This window comes from Saimiri boliviensis, chromosome 4 (genome assembly GCF_048565385.1).
Source record: "Saimiri boliviensis isolate mSaiBol1 chromosome 4, mSaiBol1.pri, whole genome shotgun sequence".
Classification (NCBI taxonomy): Eukaryota; Metazoa; Chordata; class Mammalia; order Primates; family Cebidae; genus Saimiri; species Saimiri boliviensis.
The window spans coordinates 117,151,508-117,172,044 of NC_133452.1; the positions used below are offsets into that span (position 1 = coordinate 117,151,508).

Genomic DNA, 20,537 nt, shown 5'->3' on the forward strand with positions numbered 1-20,537 from the left:
CCACTGAAATACCATGGTTTTCACTTACGTCCCTTTTATAAGGATTCACTTGATATTCTTTAGCCTCAAATTGTGGTATCAATTATTTCCTTGAGTGAGAAGTTAATGAGACATAGAACACAGAATACTCAATCTTCTTAGGTTGAGGTCTAAGACTGGATCCCATTCTTGCAAAAACTCTAGGAAATAATCTATCAACTGTTTATACATAACATACTAAGAAAATGTACAGCCATCAAATTTAGATATATCTAACTTTTTTAAGATTATAGGCCTTGTTTTCTAGGGAAATCAATAATAAATCTGTATCATGTTAGCTTCAAGTATAATATTTAAAGGAACTTTATATCCAAAAGGGTTTTACTAGGCAATTTTTCTCTTTCAAATGACCTACTAATACATTTAGTGACTATTTCAGTACAGTAGAACCCTGAAACACTGTTATAAGCTTATAAAAAATATTTTGCAATATAAAATAATTGCTATTGCAAGGATGAATGGTCTATTGTTCTTGAATGACAATAGCAGATAATCTGGAACCATTTAATTGAAACTTCAGTTTTTTCCAGTCCTTTCTAGTTAAAACATATGAGCTTAGAGCAAGATTATATTTTGTATTACATTTTCAATTTTCACCAAAATTTACTTTCAACAAACTAAGTTTTTTAATGTATGACCTAATTATTTTAAATTCACAGGCTGAAGAAAATGGGTATAAAATGGAGTGAAAATAATATATGTGAAAATATAGTTGGAAATAACATAGCTGTTCTTCACACATCTGATGGCAAATTAATTAAATTAATAAAATTGATGATAAGGGAATCTATTACAAAGTAATAAAAGGAGGATGTTTTTAATAAGTTTTTTTTTTTTTTACTTAGAAATGTTAGTTCTTTCACAACTAACGTCACAACTTACATCCACAGGCTTGCCATCTGAAGCTCGTGCAGCAATAACTGTCCGTCCATGGAAATCCACAGTGTCCTTTTCATCAGTCTGCCTGCTCGCAATTAGATTACAATCCATATAGAGTGAAATGATCCGGGATTGTATACTAATGCCAAGTTTATGCCATTGACGATCAAACAAAGGACGAAGTTCTCGATTTTTAAAAATGTAGTTCAACACATCTCCCTCTGTGGCTTGAAACATAAATTCCACCACTTTCTTTCCACCATCAACTACTACAGAAATCTGCAAAAACGTAAAGTAAATGTTTTAAATATCAATGTTCAAACTTATTAAAGCACACAAAGAAAAGCTTATGATGCATGCTAGTGTAACTGAGGCACTTAATAAAATATTTTAGATGACACTTGTTTCCACCAGGTTTGCTAAAACAAAAGAACAGCAAATACTGCTACAAAAATGGTTTAGAAATGGGACATTCTGGTGAATGTAATATGCTCCTTCCTAAGAGAACATCTAAGAGAGAGTGTGTGTGTGTGTGTGTGTGTGTGTGTAGTTATTTTAAATGTTTATATAAATCACTTATGTTTATATATATATAATTTATATATATTAGCACAGATATAATTTTGTAAGAATATATAAATCGTTGGTCTGTATTAGTAACACAGGAATTTAAGTTTACCAATTTAAGAATACTAAGAATATGATCATTTCCCTAAGTAGGGAAACTAAGATCAATTTTTTCACCAATGATACTTTACAAGGTACAGAGAAAACGTATTTTATTGAGGACATATTCTTTTGGTTCATCTACTCATCAAAAAATTATCACTGTATTAACAGATTAAAAGATCAGTGAAGATTTAAAACATTTCAAAGGATCTGTGTAGAAGTAAGTACAAATGTATGGTGCCAATAAGTAATTCCGAGGTTTTTCTCCCTGGAGTGCCAGCATTCCCTCTTTTCAGCCCAAATGGCATCTCTTCCACATGCTCTCCTAGATCCCTGCTCTCTCTATCCCATAATTCCAGTGAGCTGTCCTTTCTATGCTCTCATTGTCCCCACCTAACACTAAGCTTAACTCTACCAATGCCCTTGTTCCACTGTATTATAATTATGCTGCATTATGTTGTTCTCCTAGATGTCATCTCCTTACACCTTATGCTCCCCCATAATACAAGTTCTGTTTTTTAGATCTCTTTTCCTTGTCATTATCTAGCATATAGCATGTGTTCTATACATTTTTATTGATGCGATAAATATTTAAGTCTCAATCCTTGTTCACCAAGAGTTGTCTGATGAAACAATGAACTGCTTTAAAAATAATATATAACATTAGAGATGACAGAAGGTGAAGAATGTGTTAGAAGGAATTAGTCAATGAAGCAGTTGTAAAGAGAATGCTGTTTGACATCTTTAGAAAAAATATGGATGGACCTAGAAGCAAAATAAAAACAAAACTAACACTATGTCATCCACTATACTCTCATATTTTGGATCTCAGCAAGACCATCCTAAGTATGAGAATATTTGCATTTCCTTTTCGATGATCCCTCTAAAAGATAGAACATTTGGATATCAGATTTACTCACAAATTTGTGCACACAATTCAAAAAATTCACCTGGCTTAATCACACAAGGAAAACTAATAAGCACAACTCTAATTTTACCTGTGGAATATTCTGCTGGTTTAAAACCTGCCACAGAAACCACCGTTCCTTTTTGGTGTTTCTTCGTACTCGAAACATGGCGGATACAGAGTACTCCTCAGGAAGGCCTTTGGGAAATATCTCACTGCGGGAGGAAAACAAAGAACTTTTGTGGGGAAACTGAAGATGGCAAGAAAAGAAAATCTAGGTATAAAGCTCTGTGTAACAAAACATCTCAAGTCGTATTTTTCTCAGTGAATTTATAATTTATTATGCACTTTTTCTCTCCTTTCAAAAAAATCTTCTGGTACAGTGTTGCTAAAACTTGAAGTGTATAGAAGTGAGTGAAGAGATTACAGTATTAAGTTGTTTCCTTATTCAACAAAATATTCAACAGAAGAAAATCTCAGAATTCACTGCAGTCTGACAAACAGTAGAGATTTATCAAGGAAAAAAATAGTATTACTTGATTTTGTTGTTAGAGAGAGGTATAGAGAATTTTAAAGAACACTGGTAATAAATAAATGAATATTTTCCAAACACATTTCATCATATTAAATTCTTGCAAATGAGTTCCTAATACTACTTTCCTAGTCGCAACTGAAGACCATGCTAATTATAAAATGGATATTTTAGCTTAATTTTTCAGTTTGCTCTTTTATAGCTATAAACTCTTTCTTGCTTTGTACTATTGTCATACAAATCACATCTTTACATTTTATATTCTCAGCAATGCAAATTTCTAATTACTGCTTTATGTATGTATATATTTATACAACTGTATTTTAAATCTGATAAGAAAATAAAAGAAACACAAAGTATATTTATTCTGGCTTTGATATTTATCTATGTAATTAACTTTTCCAGTGCTTTTTTTTTTTTAATTGTTTGGATTTGAGTTACTTTCTAGTTTCCTTCATTCAGCTTAAAGGAATTTCTTTACTATTTGTTTTAGGGCAGTTGTGCTAGTCTCAAATTCTGGCTTTTTAAAATCCTTAATTTCACCTTCAGTTTTGAAGGATAGTTTTGTTGGATATAGAATTCTTGATTTACGGTCTTCCCGTTCAAAATGTTGACTAGGTCATCCCACTGCCTTCTGGTCTGCATGGTTTCTGATGAGAAGTCAGCTTACTCATATTGAGAACAACTTGTATATGGTCAACTACTTCTCTCTTGCTACTGTAAAAATTCTGTCTTTGACTTTTGGCAGTTTATTAAGTGACCAAGTGTGGATCTCTTTGAGTTTGACCTTCTTAGAGTCTGTTGGGGTTCTTGAATATATAAATTAATGATTTCTACCAAATTTGAGGAATTTGTAGGTCTATTTCTTCAGATAGTCTTTCTTTACTCTCTCTCCACTCCTAGAATTCCTGCTATGCATGCTTGCTGGTATCACACAGGTCTTGAGGCTCTGTTTATTTTTCTTCATTATTTCCCTCCTGTTATGCAGACTAACTGAACTAACTTCAGGTTCCTAAATTTTTTCTTCTCCTACTTAAGATCAGTTCTTGAGCCCCTCCTGTAAATTTTTCATTTCTGTTTTATACTTTTTTACTCAAAAATTTGATTTGCTGTTTCTTAATAATTTCTATTTATTGATATTCTCTATTTGGTAGACATCATTCTCATACTTTTCTTTAGTTCATTACAGTTTCCTTTACTTATTTAAATATATTTAAAATAACAGAAAAAGTTATTGTTAGGTAAGTTCAAGGTCCAGGTTTCCTCAGAAACAGTTTCTATTGGTCATTCTTTTATCTGCGTACAGTTTTGCCTACCTTTTTTGCATATATTGTAATTGGTAATTGAAAAGTAGACATTTAAAATAATGTAATATGGTAACACTGAAAATGAGGCTCTACCTGTCAATGGTTTGCTGTTGGTGTTGCTTGTTGTCATTATTGCTGCTGCTTTTTATTTGCTTAGTCTCTTTCTTGAACAAATTCTGTAAAGTCTGTATTCATTGTCATGTGTGACTATTGCAGTCTCTGCTCATTTAGCTTAGTAGTCAACTAATGATTGAACAGTGAAAAGCTTTTGACCTAAAAGTACCCCAGCCTTTGCTCAAGGCCTATGTGTGTATGTTGGAGAATATCTTAAATATTCAGGCTGGCAGTTTATAAATCACCTTAGCCTTCATTTCCACTTGTTCAGAGCTTTGAAGTTGGCCAGAAATAAGAGTTTAAGGCCTTTTCAGGCCTTTCCTGAATTTGCACTCAGCCCTGTACATAGAAATACATGTCTGCTTTGCTACAAATAGGTTGGAGCTTTCTAATACTCTATATGGTTGTCTTCTTCCCCAGTTTTTTCTTTAAAACATTTTTTTTTGATCAGCGTCTTCTTTATTCCAATTATAACTGCTGCCTCAGGCAGCTGCAAGATTGAACAATTACCACTGATTATTTTCAATTAATATCCAGAGGAAAAGGTTATTCTTATAAGCTCTGATCAGGTCGAATAAAGACCATGTGTTGAGGGTTTTAGGGAACTACCAGGCAGGTAAAATAATAGCAATTCTCTGAAAATTGGGCTTTTAATGAACTTCACACTCTTTCTTCCCTCTCCAGCAGTTGCTAAGCTGCTAGTTTTCACTATAATTCTGAAGCTGCTGGTTTTCAAGCCTACCATGTGTTGGGGAGAGAGGGATTTGAATAGGACAAGTTAAAATGCCACAAAGCCTGTTTGTCTTACTGAGATTCAATGTTTTTCTTGAATAAACACTCGGATTGTGAAAGCCCCTTAAAAATTTCTGAATATATTGATTTTGACAATTTTTGCCTGTGTTCTTACTGCTTTTCTTGAGGAGTAGATTTTCTAAAATCCGTCAGAAATAACAAATAGTTATTTTAAGCCACTAAGTTTTGTAGTGGTTTCTTACAAAGCAAAAGATAATAAAAACATTTTTTCTCTTCATTTTCTACTTAGTATAATAGTCATGCAGTCGCCAGTCCATCTGTTATTAAGACTGAAAGCTCTTTGAAAGCAAGGACAGCATTTAACATATCTTTGTATCACCCACAAAGCCTAAGTGCAGTCCCAACAGGCACTCTATTTGTTGAATGAGTGAGGGATCCAGCAAATGAGAGAGAGACATGCTTAATTTTGAAATGATACTTTGATGTTTAACAAACAAAAACTAAATAGAGGTTGGGTGTGGTGGCTCACACTTGTAATCCCAGCACTTTGGGAGGCCGAGGCAGGCAGATCAATTGAGGTCAGTAGTTCGAGACCTGCCTGACCAACATGGTGAAACCCTTTCTACTAAAAATACAAAAATTAGTCAGGCATGGTGGCACATGCCTTTAATCCCAGCTACTCAGTCGGCTGAGGCAGGAGAACTCCTTGAACCCAGGAGGTGAAGGTTACAGTAAGCTGAGATTGCCCCATTACACTCCACCCTGGGTGACAGAATAAGACTTCATCTTAAAAAGCAAAAACAAAAACAAAAACAAAATCTAAATATAATTATTTTTCAATAATTTATACTCTAGAGAGAATATTTTTGCATCTCATGAGTAGTTTCTACTGTAACAAAAATAAGACTATTATCAATATTAATATGTAGTAATTATATTTTAAAATACACATAGAAGTAAATTTAGTTATGTTTAAGGAATAATTGATTTTTAAATCTAAGTATATAATGAATGAAAATCCTTATAATTACTATATTTCCATTTCAGAAATTTATATTGTGCATTCAAGACCAAATATGATTTTGCTTGCCAAGATTGTGCTATTTGAAGAAAAACTTCTGCATTTAAAAAATAAAATGTTAAAAAAAAAATCTATTCTTACAAACTATGCTTGTTGTTTATACCACACAAGCACAAATGCTTAATGTGACACAGAATAGTTTCTCTGGGTCTTGCCAAAGCTTCTGTTATAAAAGAGGCCATATTGGGTTACCGATCTATTACCAGAGAGATATAACGACAGCTTGCTATGTCTAAGATATCCATGCTTGAATATTTTGAATGGAGTGTAATTTCCTATAAGAAATCCTATACATTGCTTATTCAGTGATAATCCCATTAAGAAAAATATCATTGATCTTTACTTGCTAAATTCATTCATATATTGGGCTAGAAATTCTCAGTGGGATATTTCCTGCCTTTCTTCCATTTTATACATGTTGTATGTAGTTTAATGTCATAAATGAAAATTTCATCCACATAGATTAGTACTAACCTACATTTGAAGAGCCCAGACTCAGTGAAATTTAAGTGTAATTTACATTTTATTTTAAATTGTCTATTTTTTTTACACATTAATTAAGGTCATCTAAATATTCATGGGCCAATGAGGATGCAAATATACCAACTAACAAAATATTCAATATAAAATCAATATTTTTAAAATATAGCTAAGTAAACATCATACAGTCAAACTAAAGTTGGTCGAAGTGATCCAAGCATGCCAAGGGAAATGTGTCACCTGGGAGCCGACCTCACACTGGCCTCTGAGGGTAAGGGGCCAGCTCTAGATGTAATCTGGAGTATCTCTGAAGCCCTGTAATTCATATATCTTGGACTCCTTTAAACTTGTAATTCACTTCAGTGTTGCAGAAATCTAAAATGTAGCTTGCATCTGCTCTCTAACATTCTCTGTGTACAGCAGCCCTCTGTTTAATCATCAAATGGAAGAAAACCATATGAAACGTAGGGAAAGTGGCCAAATGATCGAAATAGAACTCCTTAAAAATGACTGATTACAGTACAAGCAGTGTCCAGATCTCAGAAACAGTGTCAGTGAGGTTTTGACTCCAATAAAAAATTTATTTCATAAAAAATCTTAACATTAAAATGTTTCTTTCTTGGTGTTAAGATTAAGAAAGATTTTTTTCTTTATATTTTCTTAGTTGTTACAAGGAGCATGAATTGTGCTGATAATCAGGTTTTTAAAAATTACAGCTATTCCCATCTTGGGAAAAATAACCCTAACTTCTAATGTGACCTATAAATTATCCCTATATTCTTCAAGGAAAGAGATGAGGGAGAATTAACACAAACTGCACCCCCTCACACACCTGAAAAGCCTTATGCCTCAATATGTTAGTGATGAGGCAAATTTTTTATAAACTGATAAGGGCACTAATATTATTTCTTCTATTTTGGTAGGTAAAAATTAAGTTGAAAAAGTCTAGAATCCCAAACCTATAGCCTTTATAATGAGTAAATCACTGAAGCATTAAGAGAAAAAGCAAAGCAAACAAATAAAAAACCTTCAAACAAAAACACACCTATGACAATATTTTGCCCATTTACTTAGAACAGAATATCTAATTACAAAGCACTAGTACTACTATACATGGAGTTGAATAAAAAATAACATTTTATTAACCCTGAAGCAATTTCACTGCATATAACTTTAAGAATGAATTATATTTGTCTAAATTCCATATTAACTTCATTTTCTAGATTTTCTTTCCTACCTGATAAATGAAAATTTTTTTTCTGGTCAAAATTTACTTAAAACCATTAGGAAACACAAATAGAATAAAGCTTAAAAGATTTCTGTATTACCAAAAATATCTTGGCATGAGAGAGACGAAGCATTTGATCACTCTATATATGTATAATGGTTAGTTTAAATAGATTATATATACAACATTCTTCCTAAGTATGAAGTGCTTTCACTAACAAGTCAAAACACCTAAATGTCTACTACTAGAGCCTTCTTCCTGTCTGGAAAATGCTTGTGTTTATAAAACACAAGCTCTGCTAATATTGAGATAGTCCCAAAAAGTCAGTCACATATTACTAACAAACTGTCTAATAATTAATTTTCACCTTGGAAAGCACAGAGCAGAGATTTGTGAGGGCTGCTACGAAGCAAAGAAGTTTTAAGAGGGAAGACACAAAGATGGAAGAACAAATCCACAGCAGGAAGCTCTCCTGAGTTAGACAGACAAAGAGGAGATGCTGAGCCCTGGGTAGCAAATGTGTCACCTTAAGGCAATAGGAGTTTGGGAGGAAAGTTCCAAAAAGGAAGGGATGTGAGATGCAACCAAGATAAACCTTGTCTATTTCTGTCTCCTGTGCTCTGGACTCACATACCTAAGTCCCTAGTGAGCATCTCCATGTGGAGAGGAAAGGCATTGTAATTAAAGAACTAAAACTGAATGTTTTGTATTGCTGTCCCAGCACATCCCTCTACAAGGATTCCACATCTCAGTAAAAGACATGGCTTTTCACTCAGGTGCTTCACCCAAATCCATACAAGTCATTCTTTATTCATGCCTTTCCTTTACTATCCCCCACTGTGCCTAAACCATCAGCAAGTCTTACTGGTTTTTGTGTTTTGTTTTTTGTGTTTATTTTTTTGAGGCAGGGTCTTACTCTGTCACCCAGGCAAGAGCACAGAGGTGTGGTCATGGTTCATTGCAGCCTCAACCTCCCAGGCTCAAGCGATCCTCCTACCTGTCTCCTAAGTAGCTGGGACAACAGGCACATGCAGCCATGCCCAGCTAATCTTTTGTATTTTGTAGAGATGGAATTTTACCATGTTTCCTAGGCTGGTCTCAAACTCCTGGCCTCAAGCAATCTGCCTGTATTGGCCTCCCCAAGTTCTGGGATTACAGGCGTGAGCCACCTCCTCAAGCCTTTACTGTTTTTATCACCAAAACAGATGCTTACTTTGGCCACTTCTCTCCATCTCCACCATCACCATGCTAAGCCAAGCGGCCACCATCTCTCCCCAGGACTCCTGTTACAGTGTCCCAATTGTCCTCCTTCTTTCCCTTTCCTTACAGTCTGCACATAGCAGCTAGAATAGGCTTTTAAAATCAGACCAGGTCACTCCCTTACTTACAACCTTCTAAAAGTGTTGCATGGTTCCTTAAATAAGATGCAAGTCTCTGACCATGACTCATAAGGCATGATGTGATCTGACTCCTGCCTTCCTCTGACACATCATGTCCTATTCCAGTCACTGTGTGGCACCAAGGCTCCAGACACAATGACTTGAGTTTTGCTCCTTGAACACATTAGGCTCATTGAGACTTTGGGCCTTTGTATTTCCTGTTTCCTCTACTGGGACAATCTCTCCCAGAGGTCTTCTGGGAAAAGATTACTCAATCCACCGCCTAAAGGCCACATGCAGCCCAAGAAGGCTTTGAATGCAGCCCAAACACAAATGCGTAAACTTTCTTAAAACATTATGAGATTATTTTGTGATTTTTTTTTAGCTTATCAGCTATCCATAGTGTTAATATACTTTATGTGTGGTCCAAGACAATCCTTCTTCCAGTGTGGCTCAGAGAAGCCAAAAGATTGAACACTCCTGATTTAGATGGCTTTTCTTCACTGTTCAGGTCTCAGCTTAAATATCACTTCCTTTGAACGGTATAAGGTTGTCCTCACCCTAGTCACTATCTAATACATTACTTTGTTCTATTTTCTTTATGGGCTTGTAACTAACTGACTTTTTAAATATTGGTGTACATATTTATTGCCTGTTTTGTGAAATGTGATTTCAACAAAAACATGGTCTTGCAAGACTTGTGGCTGTAAATCAAGTACCTAGACTAGTACCTTACACATAGGATGCATTCATAAAAATTTGTTCCATTCATAAAAATCCACAATGATGCCTATAACCAGTCCTAGTAGGCGCTCAACACTTGTATTGAGCATAAAATCTATGTTAGCTTGCATAAGACCTTAATATGGATGCCTTAAAAGACTGTGCTATATCACATTCATCAGGAAAACAGCAGAAAGAAAAGTCCAATCTTATGTGATTCTAAAGCAGGTTAATCAAAAACTTTGAAAAAAAAAAGTCCATTAACAATACATCAGTTTCATAATTTCAAAAAGAAGCTTAAAATCTCTACAGGCTGTAGCAAAATATAATAGCTGCTCTAAGATTTCACCAAAAGTGTTCTTCATAGAAATCTTCCAGTCCTTGGAAACATTTCAGTCATAAGAAACCACACATCATAGTTTCCTGCAGTTCTATACTCCTAAAGCTGGAAGAAGTTTGATAGTAATTTAGATCAATCATCTCACTTCATAAATGAGAAATTAAAGCTGCAGACATTAAATAACCACTCCACCATTACTCTGCCAGAGGTCAGGTTGGAACTTGAACTCATGATTTTTAATTCAAAGGTTAGTTTCTTCCAATATATCAAGTTGCTTGTCTCCTTTTGGTTAAGAATGAAATTTCCCTCATCATTACCAACCTGACTTAAAAGTAACATTTTGGCATTGTGAGGGGGAAAATGGTCTCGATTTTTCTAAGTATTAAGGAGGGATAAGTAAATATATTAATTTCAAGAAATAAATAAAAGGTTTACAATCACACTATAATATTAACAACAACAACGAATCATATTTTACGCTCCAAGCAAAGTATTTATTTTCACATTTGCACGCATCCTAGGTGACCAGTAGCCCTGAAAGGTAAATTATTATAGTTCCTTCCTCTAATGATATTTTGAGCGTAGGTCAGGAAGTATCACAAAACACACAGTTATAACTTCAAAATAGAGATTACTGCTTATTGGGTTTTGGAAAAGATATCTGTACTAAAGAAGATGAAAACAAATCAGGAATATTTTTTCTCTATTTCTTAGATCATTTTCTAGAAAAATTAGAAGTTTTTACCAAGCATTTCTTTTTTTTTAATTTTAAGTTCTGGGGTATATGTGCAGGATTCGCAGGTTTCTTACACAGGTAAACGTGTGCCATGGTTCACCAAGCCTTTCTTTAAAGATGAGTGTAATTTTTAGGAAGTAGTGAAAATTATGAGAATAGTATGTGTACTAGTAACTAGGGAATGTGAAGAAAGGTACAAAGTGTTCTAATAAGTAGTACCTCTGTATTTATTTTCCCAATGAAAAGTAATACATTGGGATTTTAATACTTTGGGAAGAACCACAGTAGAATGGTAACCTAACTAAAAGATAAGTAAGTTCTTAAAATGTAAAAATAATGATCATGTGACTATCTCTAATGATGAGGGAAAGAAAGATAAACTTTTGCATCAATCCTACATTATGGTTTTCCTGGCAGACAGTAAACTTTCATTCTATTCATTCCCTGAATTGTGAAGTCAGGGCCTGGCATTGCTATCCACAAAGTTAACTTAATGAAGGTGAAGCATCTGGCCTCCCAGGGACAGAGATCAACTGAACAAATAATGAGCATTCCCGGCTGTCCAATTAATGAGAAACCAATAAAAACTGCCTTAAGAGTATAAGCTTTGCTTTTCATACTCCCTTCCAGATGGTTAGCATTGTAAGCAAGACAAAGCTGGGGAAAAGCAGAAAATTTAACAATTAATTTACTATTTTAAAGTACATGCTCATATTTATTGACAGTTGTTTTATGGGGAGATAGAAGCAAACAGTAGGTTTGCATTTATTCTCTATGATTAGGCCCTAGTGGTTTGTTGTGAAGAAAAATAAAAACAATAATGAAACTCACAAATTTGTTCACTCCTTAGTATATTAAGTAATTATAAATTTCATTGTATAGCAAGTTCAATTTGATGTTTTTGTTCAGTATTCCTAAAAGAACCACAGTTTGTAATGTGGTTATATCCCTGTGTAGTAATAGCTCTGTTTCAAATATAGAAAACTGAAAGGATAAAACCAAGCTATAGAACAAGAGAGGATGAGGAAGAAAAACCCATCATTACCAGTTTCTTGTTTGTTCTTTTGCTTAAATAAATAATAAGGAATGTGAGACAAGAACTAAAATATAAAAAAGAACAAAACTGAACAAACTTTTACAATTTCAGTGCTCATAAACTGAAAAGCAAGATGACATTATTATTCTAGACAAATTTCATTTTGTAAATGATGTTCTAAAAATTGAGTGTAAGATACATTCACATAGCAAAGTGTTTAAAAAGTTTAATCACTGGTTACAATGGTTCCGGAGGTAATTCTTCAACCAGCTCAAAGCATAAGCCTTGCAGCAAAGTGCTATTTTGATAGCGCAAGAGTGAATTTTCCAGATCATATTTAACAAGACCAAGCTTTATTTATTTATTTTTGCTTATAAAATTAAATGGCTAAATGGAAAAAAAATCTATTTTTAAATATCAAGAACTGGCTTCCAAATTAATTCTGCCATTCTGAATAAGTGTAAGGCAGGGTTTAGGAAGAACTTCCGTATTTACAAGTATCAGTGAGGCCTCTGACTTGCTGAATATCTTCCAGGAAGAGAAATATGATACAAGTTACATTTCCTGAGAGTGAAGTGAGAGATGCTTGGAGTTTATAGTAAGTCATTTCTTTCCCAGCTGACACCCACCATCACCTGTCAGTTACAAGCAATTTGGCTAGAAGGGCCTAGAGGGTTTGTCTGAAATGCCTTCCTTCCAGGCTGGGTGATGATGTTGGAGTTCCACAGCCACAGAGACTCTGAAATCTTAGCCCTTTTGTGTTTGCTGAGGGGATTCAGACAGATAGGTTGTTAATGGGAAAACAAAGCTTGGATGACTCTCTAATAATCTCATGCCTGTTCTGTTTAGCACTTGTTCAATGTGGCATTGTAAATGACTTCCCACTGAAAACATGTCCCCCACTGGATGTCATCCTGACAACAAAAACCAAGGAAAAATTAGACAATCTGCTCTTTAGAAATAAGGATTGTTTGAAGGTTAGTTTTATCAAGTGTCCCTCAGCCAGGAAAGATTTGTTTTAAACCCTGGACTAAACCCAACCCTGCCCACAAAAGATCCTCTAAATTCTGAAGTATCCTTGGGTCCAAGAGCTCAGCTGCTGCTTTAGGATGAGTCTGGGAGGTCCTAGACCCAACTGAAAGCTGTGATCTTCCCAATGGCATATGCACTCAGCTGTTTATTTCTAGCAGGTAATGCTATTGCTACCACACTTCCAGTTTTTTAAAATATGAATAAAGTTTAAACCCCTCAGACCAGCAAGTAAGACCTCTCAGAACAGTCTACACTTTCAAGTCTTCTTCACCTCCAGATACTCTTCTCACCTGTGTTTATTAACCACATGGGATTCTCACTATCCCTCAAATTGCTTTGACCTTTAAAACTACCATGATGCTCCCTCTAACTACCAAAACACACATCAGCTCCTGGGCTCACCTGATGAATTCGTACTTCAAGGGCTCAACTTTTTACTTCCTCTATGAAGCTTCTCCTGGCTTCATCTGTTCTCTCAGAGTTTATTGTACATAGATCTAAAAATTGCTATTATATTCCATAACAGCTCATTTTTGCCTTGTCTTTCCAAACAGACCAATGGTAGGGACTGTGTCTATTCATCCTTAAATTCTCAGGGTTTAGCTCATAGTGAGTATTTATTAGCATCTGGGACTTGAATAAAATACTTTGTTAGAATTTCTTCTTTCACTGGCATCTAAGCTGAATGTAGAAATAATGACAACATACCATAAATAATGATAATATACCATAAAATATTTTTTCTATATAGCCCTCTTAACCAAAAGAAATATTAAATTCTTATCTTAATATTTCTTTTGAAAGAAGATAGAGGCAAACATGAGAATAACATGTTTATAATGAGAATAATGAGAAGAAAAATGAGAAGAAGATAGAGGCAAACATGAGAATAACAGAGAGAATTGCTTAGTATCCGTATCTTTTATTTTTTAATTTTTTGAGACAGGTTCTCACTCTGTCACACAGGCTGGAGTGTAGTGGCATGATCAGGGCTCACTGTGGCCTCAGCCTCCTGGGGCTCAAGTGATTCTCCCACCTCAGCCTCCTGAGTAGCTGCTACTACAGGCATACACCACAACACCTGGCTAATTTTTTTTGTATTTTGTAGAGACAGGGTTTTGCTATGTTGGTCAAGATGGTCTTGAACTCCTGGGCTCAAGCAGTCTGCCTGCCTTGGCTTCCCAAAATGCTGGGATTACTGGTGTGAGCCACTGTGCCTGGCCTCTACTAGCTTTTGAGCCTCACAAATGACGGTGAGCCAGGAGTTGATAGAATGATATTTATTAAATACTCTGTGAGGCTCTGTGCCCAAGAAACACTGCCTCAGAGTCCAGGGGACAGTTATATATGGGGTGTTTAGATCTCTGCCACCACCGTCCAAAGCATACATGCACACCTCACTCAGTCATAAGCCACAGGTAACTCTGGTATCTGTGGGCTAAGACTGAGCAGCCATTAGCAGAGGTTGGTTGGGTCTTGAAGAAGCATTTTCATGGATAGGACTCCCAGCAATGGCAATGGTGACATGCATTGATGAGAAAGTTAGAAAAGAAGAAGAAAAGCATATTTGTTTTTTAACATAACACATGTGCATCATCTTTGGGGCTCCCAGAAATAACAAGAGTAGGCTTTAAGTAGTTATGTATGTCAAAATTAGAAGTTATAACAAGTTAGGCATTGATGTTAATCTGATATCATTTAAATCCACATATTAATGAGGCCTAAGAACATTTAGATTACGTAAGTCAGAATTATGTAAGAATTATAGAAAAAGTGGTTTGGACCACCAAAAAAAGGAGGAAACTTGTAGGACATTAGAGAGGGCTGAGTGTAGAATGTAGCATGTGTACTAAGCTTTATAGGATATGTAGGAATCCAATGGGCAGAAAAGGTGGGCATGGTATGACGGAGAGAGACAGAAATGCATTCACAAAGGCAGTGCAACACCTAGGTCAACACTGGCATTGGAGATAGGACAGCTGTTACCAGCAACTATGAAGAAGAAATTTCCATAGTGTTCATGAAGTCCTAGTCAGATTTGAATGGGCTAAGGGATGTGTGAAGAAGTAAAAGTGGACAGTAACATTATTCCTTTAAGAAGTTTGTGAATAAAGGGGACTGCCCAGAGAAAATGTTTCTATAATAGGGAAGGATTAAGTATATATTTGTAGAGTAAGAGGCCAGGATACTGTGGAGAGGAACATTGAAGACCCAAGAGCAGGGGGATCACAGGCGGATCAAGGTCTTAGAGGAGGCTGGCTGGGAGAGGATTAAGAGCACAAGTGAAGGGGTTAACCTTTGAAAGAAGGAGAGTGGCCTCCAGGGAGGACAGCTGAAACTAAGATATTAAGTAGAGAAAAGAAGTTGAGATTGTTCAAATAAGAAAAATAACTTGAACACAAAACATCTGGCCAACTCAATCTCATATTAAACCAACCAGATGTTAATTCTGCATGGCATCACCACATGTGTTCATATTAACATTTTCACTGAACCATAGCCATGGTGAAATGAATTAATGAAGTTAATAATTTTAATGTTTTATTATTTTAGTCTAAAATTATAAAAATTTCACCTAATCTGGAAAAAAAATGTGTTTTAGGAACTGTAAGTGCTGACCTAAATAACATAATAAACAAGATGTAGCAAACTTACATGAATCTTATGTAAGAAAAATTTATATAAGCGTAGTTTTCCTGCTACCATGTTTATTTGCTGATTAGCATTTGTGGTTAAGCTGAAAGAACTGAAAAGACAATAAAGTAATGATTTATCAGTTGGCACAATTATTCTTCCTTGATTGACATAGGTTTCAAAGTTTATTATTGAAATGATAATTATATCTTACAATCTGATTGTATTTGAGAAGCAAGATTAGACTATTTAATGCTATTTTATGATACATAGAGTCCAGTCAGCCTATAAAAAAATCTTTAGAGTTGTTATAAAGTTATCCTGAAGCACTAGTAAAACAAACCCTTAAGTCAATCCTCTAATTCATAAATTTAAGGCCATGCTTCTTTGTAGGTTTACAATCATTATAAAAGCAACACATTAGCAACCACTTAAGGATAATAACTAAGTAGTCCTCATAGCATTTTTATGAACCAAATTAAGATTAAAAATAGGACTAAAGTACATGCTCACGTGCCTGCTTTCTTTTGTACACTCTGAAAACCTGCAGTGTAAACTGCACAGATACATACACACAACCCTATCAAGCAAAAGTCCTGCTGTCCCTTATAAGGTTGATTTACTGGTTAAAAGAATGATAGGTAAAAGGAAAAACTCTAATATATAATCCAACAACAGAGGTAGATTAATCAATGCCTATTAGACTGGCCCAAGTAATTACCAGAGTAGAACACTTAGTTTCATTACTTTATGACAACATTTGCTTTATTATGATTCCTAACTAGTACATTTAGCTGGTACCTCACTACTATCAAAGAAAATGGCCTATAGACATATCAAGATAAGATAATTTACATGTAATCAGCCATAAAAAAGTAGAAATTAATTCTGGATTTGGAGATAGAAGAACTGAGCTCTAGACACAACTGTTTCATTTATTATTTTTGAAATTTTAGGTGAATTACTTAATGTCATTGAACCTCATTTTTCATCTATAAAATGGTGATACAGTACTACATCACAGAAGTCATTGTGGTACCAATGATATAAAAAGGCAAAATTACTTTGTAAATCATATAACCTTCATAAATGTAAGGTGGTATTATTAGGATAATTATCATTCTTGGAAACTGGATAGTCACATGCAACTTGTCCTTAAGTCTTCTCCGGTGAAAAGATCTAGTATAAGAGTTAGAAGTAAGGTACCTTACTTTCAGATGTGCTGATTAAAAGATATTCTTGGTTGCCTAAAATATGCAAATAACTGTACCAATAAATTTCAAATACCCCTTGAATTTAAACTTAAGATCATACCAATTCAACTAGCACTAAACACCACTGTGTGTCAGGTACCATAAAGGACACAAACATGAATCGGGTGGATGTAATACCTACCCTGTAAGGCTTATATATATCCAATTACCTGCCTGGCCAAAGAATGGGAGTTCTGATGTGAGCAGTAGAGTCTAAAGAAAAATAACACCTTTCTGATTATATGATACAATATGAGAAGCCCATTACCTATTTTGAATGACCAGAGACTTTCATTAGAACTTAAGCCACCTGGATGTTGTAGGGAAAATTGTATATCAGTTCTTTGAAATTTTTGCCAGGGGCTTATGTAATGTTGGTGAGCATCAGAGAAAATCAAACTGCCTGCCACCTTGAATACGGATAAACTGGGTTGTCAATATTTTTCTCATATAAAATTATCTCATATAATAATATTTGTTGGATTTTTCCATGTGCTAACCTCCCATGGTCTTCCCTCATCTGGGATGTTTTTCCTTTCTTCAGTACTTGATTCATCTCTGATTCTCAGTAGCCTCTTCAAAACCCAGTTTAAATCTCATAGTCTTCAAGATATTTTTTCTTATCACCCCAACTACAAAGGATTTTGTCCTCCTCTGAACATTTAAAACATTAACTGTATGCTTATAATTATAATTAAGTTTGTTTTCATTTCTTACCCTAGAGATATCACATACTTCCTTGAGGCAAGAACCGTATCTTACACTTCTTTCTGCAAACTCTTCACTAGTGTTCTGTCCTGTGTTTCAACAAGACAGGGAAAAACTACTCTTTTTTTCCTCAGAAATGAGAATCTACCCCTTTTCCTTAGAAACCTTATATACATTTGAGGCTAGAAATTGGATGTGTGTAAATGAATTGCAGCTTCTCACTTCCATTCAATTTTTGGGTAATTTAATTGTTAAGAATACACTCTTTGAAGGCACTAATATTATGTCTATACTAATATAGATATTATTGTTTATTACTGTAAGAACTTTTTAGTTTCTTAAATATATAAATCTATTTATGGTTTTTCAATTTTTAACTCGTGAAACAAAAATATTTTGATTTTATAATATTTTATCTACTAATGTTCACAAATAGACATTAAATTTAAAATGTTTCTGTACCTTTTAAATAAACTTATTTCTGTCTGGCTAACAGATAAACGCTCAAGTCCAATAAAAAACTTTAAGTCATATTAATGTTGTAGAATTTACACATACACAATTCATTACTTATATGTTCTACTTTTCCCAGTGCTGAATTATATGAATCTGAAAGAAGAAAATCACAATTTACTTAAATTTGATGATTATAATATTAAAGGTTTGCAAAATTGGTAAACGAAAATAGTGATCTGATATTTCACATTATATTACATCTTAATAGCTATTTCTATACTAAGAAATTATTATTGCTGCCTATTAAAAATTCTAAATTTTCTAGAAAAAAAAGTTCTTTTGACTACTGAAAAGTAAATATTTGTATATTTTCTTTCCATTTAAAAAACATATGACTTAATGACTAACCTCAGATTCTTAGTATGCCAAACTGCAATGAAGGAAATACAGTGATGACATATACAATCATGTGTAACAGTCATACAATCCCATAAAAACAGCTGTACAACTTTGTAACTAAGTCACCTATCCTTATATAGGAAAATTTCTATCTATACAACGAAAGAATGACCCAAATGAAAACCCAAGGGATGCATAAATAGGCATTCTCTAGAGCTTAATGAAATTGTAAAGTAATCCTTCTGAAACACTCAGCAAGTAGATGCGTTGGTATCAGAGTTCTGAATAAGTTTTCAGGCCCTGAATTTGTTTTGAGAACTTGGAGAGAACTCAAAGAAGAGCAATATAAATGAACAATGGGTTACAAAATCGTCCCTTAAGCGGGAAGGAATGAAAACATTGAAAATCAGCCTTATGTGTGATGCTTAAGGAAGTTAAGCCTTTATAAGGGGTGAAATTTGAGTCATGCAGTCTAAACTTGAACAATAGAAGGCAATAAATTTCAGTTGCCTTTTATCAAGGCAAAGCAAGAGAGAAGTGTAGCTTTTCCTTGCACTGTGTATCTTTCTAGCAGGTTCTAGGAAAGAAAGACTAGATCCACGTTCTTTTACCAAAGTAAGCTCAGAACCTAGTAAAGTGCCTGGCCCATAGTGGTGCTCAACAAATGTTTGTTGAATAAAAGGATAAGTTCTAGACTAGACTGCATTCATTTTAGTGACTTACTGAATGCTACCTCTTTTTCACCCTTTAGTAAAACAGAAACATTTTAGGAACTTCTTTGACATTTTTAAATAGAAACTACAGCTTCTATTTGTAACTGCACAAGTTTTAAGTTAAACAAAACAGAAAATCTTAACATGAGAATGCCTAGTGCTATAGAAGATATTAGGAAATATGTAGAATACATGGAGAAAACAATGATGGAATATAATCAGTAGTATATATCAAGCTCCCTAAAAATGAATTAGTAATTTTATTTCTAAAAATCAATTGTGTGAAAATAATCCTAAATACAGAGAAAAACAACTTTCTTGTATGTTGTAATGTTATTTATAATGATAAAAATCTGAAGATAGTAAAGGTCCATGTAGAAAAGGTAGTCCCATGGGATAAATCATTAAACAGTAGAAAAGATAAGGTAAAAATCATGCTACAACACATTAACAGTTTTGTCCATATTTAGGATTATTTTCAAGGAAACTGTTAAAGTCTAGAGCTCAAATATTTCTGAAAATCATTACATATCTTCCAAACTTATAGTTTGGTTTTCAACTTGCTGAAGATTATTATCTTTATAACTACATAAACATAAATTAGAATAACTCCTACCAGCTACCTCTTATTTTCACGTAAAGCTATGAGACTAAATTGTCTTTATTTTCATAAAGCAGACATCAATCTAATGAGAGAAATAGAGAGACGGAGAAAGAAGACTCCTCTTCACTAGAGATTTAGTTATTTGTAACAAATACTAAGGCGATCACATATTTCATTTACATCACTGTGTCTAACTATATTATTCAAGCTCATACGTCGTGTTAAATTTAATCTGTGTTGATTTGTTCACACATAGCCTCATTTCCTCCCGTTCTTAGGCACAGCTTCAATTGCAAAAGCCACCAGCTTACAGAAATCATCCTAAATCAGAGAGACTATAGATATGAAATACATATGCTCACTCCTCCCTCCCTCTTTTTTTTAATGGGTCATAGCACTTCAATTTGCTGAACCCACTATGGCCCCAGAATCCTTCTCAATGCAACATTCCAGACAGCTGGTAGCTATCAAGAGGCTAAGAGATAAGGCTCTTTACCATACTTGAATTAAACAATGAATCAGAAAATTCACTTCC

The 20,537-nt window shown here is 34.3% G+C and overlaps 1 protein-coding gene across 7 annotated transcripts in view; it reads right to left on the bottom strand.

The window, feature by feature from the left end:
• COL19A1 (collagen type XIX alpha 1 chain) overlaps positions 1-20,537 on the bottom strand; it is a 364,360-nt gene that overhangs the window by 289,890 nt on the left and 53,933 nt on the right. For all 7 annotated transcript variants that reach the window (XM_074398116.1, XM_074398115.1, XM_074398114.1 and 4 more), the window contains 2 exons: positions 2,586-2,709; positions 922-1,197 (listed from right to left, as the gene is read on the bottom strand). In XM_074398116.1, coding sequence (XP_074254217.1) covers positions 922-1,197; positions 2,586-2,709 — 400 coding nt within the window. The remainder of the gene's footprint in view (positions 1-921; positions 1,198-2,585; positions 2,710-20,537) is intronic.